Source organism: Nematolebias whitei, chromosome 20, assembly GCF_014905685.2.
Source record: "Nematolebias whitei isolate Nwh7 chromosome 20, NemWhi1, whole genome shotgun sequence".
NCBI classification, from domain to species: Eukaryota; Metazoa; Chordata; class Actinopteri; order Cyprinodontiformes; family Rivulidae; genus Nematolebias; species Nematolebias whitei.
Window position 1 is genome coordinate 40,207,330 of NC_056517.1, and position 11,402 is coordinate 40,218,731.

Consider the following 11,402-nt stretch of genomic DNA (forward strand, 5'->3'; position numbering starts at 1 on the left):
TGGAGTGTGGCAAAATGGAAGACTGTTCTGTGGTCAGATGAGTCACGATTTGAAGTTCTTTATGGAACACTGGGACGCCATGTCATCCGGACCAGAGAGGACAAGGATAGCCCAAGTTGTTATCAACGCTCCGTTCAGAAGCCTGCATCACTGATGGTATGGGGTTGCATGAGCGCTTGTGGCATGGGCAGCTTGCATGTCTGGAAAGGCACCATTAATGCAGAGAACTATGTTCAGGTTCTAGAACAACATATGCTCCCATCTAGACGTCATCTCTTTCAGGGAAGACCCTGCATTTTTCAACACCATAATGCCAGACCACATTCTGCAGCAATCACAACATCATGGCTACGTAGGAGAAGGATCCGGGTACTGAAATGGCCAGCCTGCAGTCCAGATCTTTCACCTATAGAGAACATTTGGCACATCATAAAGAGGAAGGTGCGACAAAGAAGGCCCAAGACGATTGAACAGTTAGAGGCCTGTATTAGACATGAATGGGAGAGCATTCCTATTTCTAAACTGGAGAAACTGGTCTCCTCTGTCCCCAGACGTCTGTTGAGTGTTGTAAGAAGAAGGGGGGATGCCACACAGTGGTAACAATGGACTTGTCCCAACTTTTTTGGGATTTGTTGACGCCATGAAATTTGGAAACAACAGATTTTTCCCTTAAAATGATACATTCTCTCAGTTTAAACTTTTGATCTGTGATTTGTGTTCTATTCTGAATAAAATATTAGATGTTGGCACCTCCACATCATTGCATTCAGTTTTTATTCACAATTTGTTTAGTGTCCCAACTTTTTTGGAATCTGGTATGTAAACAACAAATGTGGTCATGTCAACAATATTTTTTTCCTTGAATCAAAATCCAAAAAACATTGCATTTCCCCCCGTGGTGTCCTTGTAAATGGGGCCTAAAACCTTATCAAGAATACAGACTTTACAGCTTTGTCGATAGTTGTTCATTATGATGGGGTCTCCTCCCTTCAGTAAAGGAAGAACAAAGGCTGTTTTCCAAACTTTTAGAACAGTGTTTTGGCTTATGGACAGATTAAAGATGTGGGACACCGGTTCTGCGATGATGTGTGCGGTTAGCCTTAAGAAATGCAGTGAAAGGTTGTAGGGTTCTAAGGGGCTAGGTTATAGCTGCCCTTGACTATAATATATTTAAATAAATGGGTTCTGTCTTGGCAGCACGGTGGTGCAACTGGTAGAGCTGCTGCCACTCAGCGAGCAGGTCCCTGGTTCAAATCCCGGTCCAGGGGCCTTTCTGGGTGGAGTTTGCATGTTCTCTCCGTGCATGCGTGGGTTTTCTCCGGGTGCTCCGGTTTCCTCCCACAGACCAAAAACATGCATGTTAGGCTGATTGGTAACTCTAAATTGTCTCTAGGTGTGAGTGAGAGAGTGAATAGTTGTTTGTCTCGTTTGTCTCTATGTGTCCCTGTGATGGACTGGAGACCCGTCCAGGGTGTCCCCCGCCCCTCGCACAGTGACTGCTGGACATGGGCACCAGCGACCCCCGTGACCCAAGATGGAATAAGCGGGTAAAGATAATGGATGGATGGATGGATGGATGGGTTCTGTCTTTTTCGATTTCAATTATAGCCATGTGACCGAGGTAACTGTGCGTAGATGGTTTAATCAGTGACATGAGACGTTAATTTCCTTACCCATCAGAATAAATGCGGTCATTTATTGAACAGAATCAAAATTTAACATAAAAACATTGTACACTTGATTAGCTGATCTGGTTCAGATTAATAAAACTTGGCACGTTTTACTTCAGAAATGTCTTGTTTTTATTAAGGCCTCTAGATTAATTACTGGCAAAATAGAAGAGTTTAAAGATGGGAAATGAAGGAGTTTAAAGAGGAGGATTTAGATGGATGAAGGAAAGGGTGTGTCTGTTCGGACCGCAGAATGGCACGCTTCTTTCAACACCAGCCCAACTCTCCGGTACACTTGGCGCGTTAAGACTCGTTACCTTTGCAGAATATACATCAACTCCGGTACAGAGGTCCATTTCAACGCTACCTTTCAGCGTCTCCGGTAAGAGCGGCTGGCCATATCAGGAGTCGCGCCTCCTATTCCGTTCAACAAACACTCTCATCTCCCAGGTGGATACACAGCAAGCTGTGAGTTCAGTCGGAGATTCCACTCAGACGTGGAGGACTCCATGAAAGACCCAGGAAGACTCCAGTCCAGGACTCCAGAAGACTGAAGACCGACTCAAAACTCACTCAAGACTGAGAGACCCAGTTGACCTCAGAAGTTCCAGGAAGTGTGGACTCTTAAAGAGTTCTCACTTCTGGTCACCTCAGGACTTCCTGATTGGTTGAAGCAACCAACAGGGGGTGGTTCTAGATATGTCATAGGGTCATTACAAGTCTAGAAAACAGCAGGAATGTTTTAGAAACATCCCGTACAGACAGAAGACATGTTAGGGCGAAGTGGGAGGAAGAGAGGCCAGTAGCTTCTTGTTTACCGTCTGCTAGGTTTAAAAACAATCCACTTCGTTCTAACAACTTCTTTCTGACTTTCGACTGACATCACTACTTCTCATTTAGACAGAAGATCAAAAATGCATAATTACTTTGTAAAATAGACATTTAACTTGATTTCTAATTTAAATGAGGATTAAAAAATCATTAATACTGTTTCACAGTTGATTTAAAATGAGTGGTTCATTTCAACATTTAGAAATGGTATGAACTAAACACACTTTTGATTATCAAGATATTGTAAAATAGTAATGATGATATAAAAGAAGAGTGTTCTTTCAATTGATTACTTCAGGATACAATTAGAAAGTCTCTGATGAGCTAATTTGTATTTCTGGATTCAAATCAATGAAATAACAGTTCCTGTCCCATGAAGGTCCTCAGAGGCAGGTTTTGGTCGGAGGCCGAGTTCACTACAAGGTCATCAGGGTCTGCAGATTATCTAGAGTCCAGACATTTAACAATTTGTTAACCTCACAAACTGAAAACATTGAAATTGAAAAGGTGTGGTTTACTGAAGATTGATTTGTAGGAGATATTTGTTTTGTAGATGTTTGGCTTAAAGGAGAAGTGGCTGGTTTTCCAGTGGTAACTGTGACAAACAAAATATCTCTTGATACATTTCAGGATCTCACGACACAGGATCAGAGTTGACCAGAAGTTGTGATGGGAGGTCAGATAATTGGGAGCTGCCGGAGAGAGATTTGATGGTTTTCCAGAATCTTTTTGGGTCATTTAGGTCTTTGGACTTCTGAGATGAGAAGTAATTACATTTTACAGCTTTGATGGAAGTTGTACAGTGGGTATGTTTACATGGACATAAGTAACCGGATCAAATGGCCGGTCTGAATAAAAGTGTGTCATGTAAACACTCCGTTCGGGTTATTTTTTGTGTATTCGGCGCGATCCGATATAATTTGTGATCAGTACAAAACGGGTGGTTTACGCCGATCCGAAACCCGATCGGTGCGCATGTAAACACTTGATCTGTTCGTTTTTATCTGATCGTGAAAAACTGACCTGACTGCGCATGTGCGACTTTGCCATTTCCGCCTGTATGTCCAATATTAGCATGTCAGGGAAGTAAAACTGGTCGGTGAGCGACAACATTTCTACTAGAAACTCTGAAAGAGCTCAAAATGATCTGTATCACCTGTAGCTCAGTCAGGGAGTGCAGTAACGTCTCCACCATCATTAAAACCTGTCACGGGTCCGTTTTGGTGCTCAGGTTTGTTTACGTTCATCCCGGAAGTAGAACTTCTTCTTCGGTGGTTTTTTTAAGGAGAGTTTACCGCTCTGCGCTTGTCAGCACTGCTGTTCAGAACAAAGCTGCATGTAAACGCTCATCATGAACAGATTGTGCCCATGTAAACAACACATTTGAATTATTCAAACAGAACACATTTCAATCCGGTCAAAGAATTCTGCGCATGTAAACATAGCTAATGATTACGCAGCTGTCAAAAATGCAACCATTCAGTGTTTGAGTCAGATTGTCCTGCTGTAGCCCAAAGCTGATCTGTCCTGTGTAGGAGGTTAACTAGCTCACGAGTAAACTAGGGGCTGTCTGGTCCTTTTTTTTCTGAACTTGCGAAAAGCAGCATGTTTACTTAGAGTAGATGAAACTATTGTGAAAATGGTTCCACGCAAGGTTCACGTCATCAGTTAGGAGAATATGTTGCCAATCAAAATGGAACAGGTCCCCAAAGAAGGCCTGTTCACTGAAATGCGTCATGTCCCTTTTTAGAATTAATCTAGTTTTGGTGCGAGCAAGTTTAGTGTCCCCGATGACACCGACAACGCAGTGGTCACTCATATCAACATCAAAAACACCCAACCCAGAAAATTTATGAGGCATATTTGTTATAAAGAGATCTAAAATAGACTTCAGGGCATTTTTTGTTTGGGTGAGTGGGGGTGTCAATGATTTGAGTGAGGTTGAGTGACAAACTTTTTTTAATTCTTCAGATACTGGAGACTTCCAGTCCAGGTTAAAGTCACCAACAAGGACAACTTCATTGAAATGTAAATTTGTTAGGAAGTCCACTAAAAACAACATGTCCTCAGGAGTTGCTGTGGGAAGGAGGGGGCGGTAACAGATCACAACAGTTGCCACTGTGCTTGCTCAGGATGGGAGACTGCAACGAAGCCAAGATTCAACTTGTCTGCTGGATTACTTAGATAGAGAATTTCACTAACTGGCTTTTATGTGAATGTTCCTGTAAATTGTCCTGAGACAACTTTGTTGTGATTTGGAGCTTTATAAATAAACTGAATTGAATTGAACAGTTAAAGTATGGCCTCTGTGCAAATTATAGTTTATTGCCAGGATTTCAAACTGTTTAGATTGTTTTAGCAGACATCAGGTGAGAATCCAGACTTGATTTTATATAAATTGAAACACCACCTCCCTTTCTTTGACTGACAGAACGGTAGATATTAAATCCGTCAATTGACACATCTTTATCCAAAGTTGATTTGGATAACTAAGTTTCAGAGATGACAATTACATCAGCACCAGTTGAACAGATGCAAATCCTCAAAATATCAATTTTACGAAGGAGGCCGTATGCATTAATGTGCTAGAAGTGTAGTCCAGACATGTTTTTAAACTCTTTTGGTGTGCTATAATGTGTGGTAGGTCCGGGGTTAGGTTGTATCCCGGACAACTGTAACGACATAACGATTAAACATTTCTTTGTTTTATTGTAGCAGACGAGTTGATATTATAGCACTTGGCCCCCATAATCAATCCATGGTGAGAAGAATTTATAAAGACGTGGTTACATTCAGGATTAGATTTAGCTTTGTCATTGCACAGTTAAGTACAATGACATTACATTTCATAAAAGCCATCCAAAAGATGGACGAAAATGTACAGAATATAAGCGCAGCACTTCTTAGAAGCTGCAGCCCCTGTACACTTCCGTCATCTTTTGGATGGCTGTACAGAACGTAGTTTTGCTGTACTTGACTGTGCAATGACAATAAAGCTGATTCTGATTCTAATACTGATTCTGATGACTTAGAATCCAAAAGCAATGAAGTTGGCAGGGATGAGCAAATCCAGATGCATTAACAAGATTCAGCGGTTCTAAATAGACAATGTTCTGAAAATTATGAGGATGGGGATGGGTAAACTTCAGGACTACAGAGTTCTGGACCCCCACACATGAATAGAGCCAAGGGGTTTCAAACCAAACACCCTCCAGATTGGAGTGGCCCAACGGGCCCGGCATGACGGACCAATTGCAGTTTGAGTGGGGCTGAAGCAGGCTGCAGCACCACGGAGCTGACAAAACACTATAGTTCTCATGTTGATCCGAAGCTGGGTGCAGAACCAGCAGGCAGGGCAGAAAGGCAATCCACGTCAAAGCACAGAGCAAGCTGCCAGGGTGTCTGCTCGCTCTGAAAGCAATGATTCTGGCTCTGTTTGCGTCAATAGTTTTGTTGCAGGTGATTACAAAATCAGCTAGGGTAAAGCCCTCCACGGGTTCAGGATCTGCCCGAACCGAGCTCAATGAAGAAAACGGACAAGATGAACAGCGTGAGCTGGAACAGATCTTTCAGCTGACCAGCTCAGAACCAGTGGTCCCGTATGGATCCATTTAATCCAGATGAGTTCAGATGGAAGATCAGAAGATATCGGATGAAGACACCTGTCCTTCGAGCAGTGCCTCCACATTGCTTCTTGGCACGAGAGGCTTCTTCCAGGAGAGCAGAGATCAAACTAACTAACTTTTTCGCTTAGGTTGGAACCGTCCTTGGTTCAGTTCTGGTCCGACTATGGTCAACTCCCCTGCAGCCGACAGCAAGGTGCCCACGGAGAGGGCTGGTCCTACATAAAGCCACACGAAACCACACAGCAGTCCTGATCGAAGTGATCCAAAGAGATCCAGATCAAAAGTTTAGTTGGAATCCAGAAAACACCGGACCTTCGAACAACGTCTCCCCATTCGAGAGGCAACTGGGCCGGCAAGCAGCGCTCGGAATGACCAATGGGCTGGAAGTGGTCCTGGTCCTAGTCCCAACGTTCTCGGACAGTTCCGTATGGCTCTGTCCACTAAGCACCGAAACTGCTTTGAAGAGGAACCAAACTTTATAGTCTGTTCGAATTGGGTTAGTTTGATGTTATGGGACTGTAGAGAAGCCGGGGAGCTGCCGTCCTGCTGCTGCTTGGACCAGGAAGTGTGCTTCTTTTTTCATTATTTCATGTGTGATTTCTTCTTTCTGTAGAATTAGAAAATGCTACTGTATGCCTCAAATTTCCTCCCGGGGACTGATAATCTGTCATATTTTATATATCTAATCTGTCTGTCTGTCTATCATCTATCTATCTATCTATCTATCTATCTATCTATCTATCATCTATTTATCTAATCTACCTTATCTAATCCATTTTATCTAATTCTATCTCTTATCTAATTCTGTCTTATCCTATCTTATCTAATCTATCTATCACTTCCTGTGTGCTCACAGGTTTCAGCAAGCTCCGGTGGCCCTGGGCACCGAGGGCATTCCTCAGCCCCCTCACCTGATTAGACAGGTACGTAGCTGCTCAGCAGTGACTCAGCAAAAATTCACTTGGGTCATCTCGTGGACTCTGAATGTCTCTCATTAACAGGATGGGAAGTTGAACCCTCAGCTGGTCCGACGGAACCCCCCCAGCTTCGGTTCGGGATTTGTCAGTAAGTATCAGAACTCAATCGATAATCAGAATCAATATTTTATTACAGTCCGTTCGTTCCAGGCTCAGTCAGGGAGAACAGTGCCTCAAAATGGCCACAAAGACCAATCTGTCCATGCTGTCTCTGACCATTCATAAGTCGCAGCTAGAGCCAGGTCTGGACCAGGGATTGGTTAGGTCAGGGGTCAGTCTGGGCCAGAGAGCAGTCTGGGCCAGGGGTCGGTCTAGATCCGGGATTAGTCTAGGCCAGGGGTCAGTCTGGGCCAGGGATTAGTCTGGACCCACATGTAGCTCTGGACCAGGGATTAGTCTGGACCCAGATTTAGCTAGCTCTGGACCAGGGGTCAGTCTGGACCAGGGTTAGTCTGGACCCAGATGTAGCTCTGGACCAGGGGTCAGTCTGGATCCAGATGTAGCTCTGGACCAGGGGTCAGTCTGGAGGGTCAGTCTGGACCAGGGGTCAGTCTGGACCAGGCATTAGTTTGGACGAGGCATTAGTCTGGACCAGTGGTCGGTCTGGACTAGGGGTCAGTCTGGACCAGGGATTAGTCTAGATCCATATGTAGCTCTTTACCAGGGATTAGTCTGGACCAGGGGTCAGTCTGGACCAGGGGTCAGTCTTACCTACAGGTTCTACTTGCCGTCTCTTAGAAGGTGCCCTGATCCGGCCTGTTCTTTTAGATGAGTCCCAGCGGCGTCAATATGAGGAGTGGCTCGGGGAGACGCAGCAGCTTCTGCAGATGCAGCAGCGCCTCCTGGAGGACCAGATTGCCGCTCACAGGAAGGCCAAGAAGGCGCTGTCGGCCAAGCAGAGGACGGCCAAGAGAGCGGGTCGGACCTTGGCTGAGGAGGACGCCACCCAGCTCCGCTACATCAGCGAGCAGCAGGGGTCGGTCCAGAAACAGCTGGAGCAGGTAAGCAGGCTCCCCTGTAGTCCTCCCAGTCCGGTTAGGTGGGCCAGGTTCTGAATCGCTTTGTTTGTTCAGATCCGGAAGCAGCAGAAGGACCACACTGAGCTGATTGAAGACTACAAGAACAAAAATAAGCAGAGGCTCTTACAGATTCCCCCCCAGAATGCCCTTACCCAGCCCACGGTGCCCCTGCAGCCCAACCCAAATGGACCCACACCAGTCCGTGCCCCAAGTGTCCCTGTTGGCTGGTCCCCAAGCCCCGGTGCTCCAGGTCCCATGGGACAAAGAATACCAGCACACCTGCCTCCTCAGATACCCCCCACCCTGCCCAACAACTCCCAAGGATCTCAGCACACCCAGAACCCTCAGTCCATGATTCCAGGACTCACGGCCTCAACACCCGGCTTCACTACAGGTCCCCGGGGTCCTTCAGGGGGGCCCAATGGAGCCAAAGGGGATGGAGCCGCACTAACACCTCAGGTAATAGGACTACGGAAGATTTTCTTTCTAAAATGCACATTAAATGTTTAGGGCTTTTGGTAATGTCTGTGTGTCCTCTGCAGGTGAACTTTGACGATAACAACCCGTTCAGTGAAGGGTTCCAGGAGCGAGAGAGGAGGGAGCGTCTGAGAGAGCAGCAGGAGCGTCAGAGAGTCCAGCTTATGCAGGAGGTAACGCCCCATCTTCAACAGAGAGACAAAAAACATCCTGGCTCAGATCCACAGCTCTTGGCATCTACTGTTCTGGTCAACAGAATGTTTGGTGTCCCTAAGGGAGCTTTGTTAAGCCCCTTATCTGGTCTGGTTTGTACTCGGCTCGCATCATCTCAACATCAGCCAAATGTGCTTTGTTCTCGCTTGGTTTTGGAACCACCTCAGATGTGGTTCCAAGCGAGCCGAGCAAACGATTTTGACATCAGCAAACTGCGGCCATTGGTTGGCCTGTGGATTGATGTCACTGTGAGCCAAAGCCGTCCTTGTAAACTCCTCCTGAAGCGCCATTTTTAGTCTGAGATGAAGAGCTGCAGGTTATTCCGTGGTTGAACGATGAGATGCAAAATCTTTTTATCAATATTATCAGACGAGCACACACAGCATGAACTTGACAGCGCAGCTAGGAATGAACGAGTTTACTGGTAGTTGTCGGAGAAACTGGCAGCCCACGGCTACATTTGCACTTACAAACAGTGCCGTGACAAATCAAAATTTAAAAAACGAAGTCCGACTACCAGACGATAAAGAATCACAACATCAAAGCGGGTTGAACCGGAGGGAATGAAGGTTGTTTGCCGCCAGCTGATGATCCTGCCCAATGAATGAGGGACACTTAATTGAGACACACCTACACTTGAGTAGAACTGAATAGAACCAAAGTGATTAGAGCAGTACCTAACAATGGAGAATCATCTTTAGGCCCACACTTTTTCCCCTGTTCGTTGTTTCTTGTCTTTTGCTGGAATCGGTTTCTGAGCATCACTTCCTGTTTTGTTGTTGATGTGTTTTCAGGTGGAACGTCACCGTGTCCTGCAGCAGAGACTAGAACTGGAGCAACAGAACCTCAGGCCCGGGTCTGGAGCTGGTGATATGTCTGGGTCCAGAGTCCAACAAATACCAGATCCAGGAGCACAAGGTCCTGGAGGTCTAGTTAGAGCAAGTCTCAGAATGGATGGCCTGTCTCGGATGCCATTCTCCAGTTCTGACTCTGCAATGAACTTCCTGCATTCCTCTACAGCCTCCAGACCTTCACTTCACGTCCAGGTCCAGGCACCAGCAGGGGGACCATTCCCCTCACAGGCCAGTCTCCATCAGGGCGTCACAGGAGGGCCCCTGCACCCACCTCCAGGACTGCTTCCAAAGGATGGTTCTGTTTCTCCCCTCCAGACCAAACCAAGGCTGCCAGCTCAGGTGCATCCAGGAGCAGCAGGGATGACCCCCTCCCACCCTGCAGGTCAAGGTCCTCAGCTTGGACACAACTCCAGCTCCTCCTCACCCTCCACCCCCCTGCCCACCTCGTTCCCCTGCTCCTCTGGAGGCTCTGCCTCCACAATGCACCCCTATGCTGACATGACTGCGGATGACATACCAAAGAAGAAGAGCAGGAGAGGGGATGGAGATGATGCAGGGGCAGAAGGGGCCCAAAGACCGCTGTCACCGCACTCTGACATCACAGCCCCACCCACTCCGGCTGTCTCTGACACCTCCTGCTCCACACCCACCCACCAATCAGACAGCTCTTTCTCTGGTTTGGCTCCATCAGCTGAGCTGGAGAGGCAGCTGTCAGCAAGAGGCTCCGTCCTGGTCTCTGAGGGCCAGAGAGGGCCCCTGTCTACTGTTCAGTTGGAGATCAAGGTTGGTAGATCCATCACGGCATCAGTCTGTGTTCTGTAGATCCATCATGGTGTCAGTCTGTAGTTTGGAGGTCCCACCAGGTGTTTGAACAGCCTTCATAATGTTTTATTTTTTCTTCTGTTATGAATCTCTGGTACTTCTGGCAGGAGGAGCGCATGGAGGCGAGGCCTTGTGGAGGAGGTGTGATGAAGATGGAGGAGGCTCAGGGTTACAGGTTATCCTCCCCCTCATCCCCTCTTCAGGGGGGAGAGGGGGGTAAGGAGCTGCTCAGACACCTGCTGAAGGAGAAGACTTCACCTGCAAACATGCCATCACCCACCAGACAGACCCCACCCACTGCCTACCACCAGTTGTCCATCGACAGCGTGCGGTCTGAGAAGGAGGAGGGAACTGGTTGTCATGGCAACACGGTGAGTACACAGCAGAGTTGTAATCTGTTAGGGATGTGAGCAGCTTCTGATGTTGTCTCCTCCATTCTCCAGGTGACCATGAGTGACAGTCCTGGTCCTGACCGGAAGAAGATTCAGCGCTCCAAGAGATCGAACCGGAATGACAAAGACAAAGCTCTTCCCAAATACAAGAGGAGGAAGAAGGAGGAGGAAGAGGATGAGAAGAGCCTCCACTCCTCCATTGACCCCCTGATGACTCACTTGAGACAGGTAAAGTCACACCTCCTATTGTAGGAGCTACCTAAACTGATCTCTGCGAGGACACAGACAGCCGTTTAAATGTTCAGGAGTCTGTGTGGATTTGAGGAGGGTGTTGATAATCTGTGCCTCCCCCTCAGCTCTCAGTGCTGCCTCTCATGGAACCGGTCCTGGGGGTGGATCTGAGCCTGTTCACCCCCTACGGCAGCTCCTCGCTGGGGAAAGACTCCCGCCTCACTGGCTCCTTCGGTAACGCCTCACTGGACAAGGTCTCTGACTACTACTCCCAGCTCATATACAAGGTA

At 47.0% G+C, this 11,402-nt stretch overlaps 1 protein-coding gene across 1 annotated transcript in view; it reads left to right on the forward strand.

The window, feature by feature from the left end:
* LOC119426464 (histone-lysine N-methyltransferase 2C) overlaps positions 1 to 11,402 on the forward strand; it is a gene marked incomplete at its 5' end in the record, with an annotated part of 64,283 nt that overhangs the window by 34,634 nt on the left and 18,247 nt on the right. The window contains 9 exons of the mRNA XM_037694025.1: positions 6,984 to 7,050; positions 7,129 to 7,192; positions 7,873 to 8,105; positions 8,178 to 8,582; positions 8,666 to 8,773; positions 9,608 to 10,450; positions 10,597 to 10,860; positions 10,933 to 11,109; positions 11,238 to 11,399. Coding sequence (XP_037549953.1) covers positions 6,984 to 7,050; positions 7,129 to 7,192; positions 7,873 to 8,105; positions 8,178 to 8,582; positions 8,666 to 8,773; positions 9,608 to 10,450; positions 10,597 to 10,860; positions 10,933 to 11,109; positions 11,238 to 11,399 — 2,323 coding nt within the window. The remainder of the gene's footprint in view (positions 1 to 6,983; positions 7,051 to 7,128; positions 7,193 to 7,872; positions 8,106 to 8,177; positions 8,583 to 8,665; positions 8,774 to 9,607; positions 10,451 to 10,596; positions 10,861 to 10,932; positions 11,110 to 11,237; positions 11,400 to 11,402) is intronic.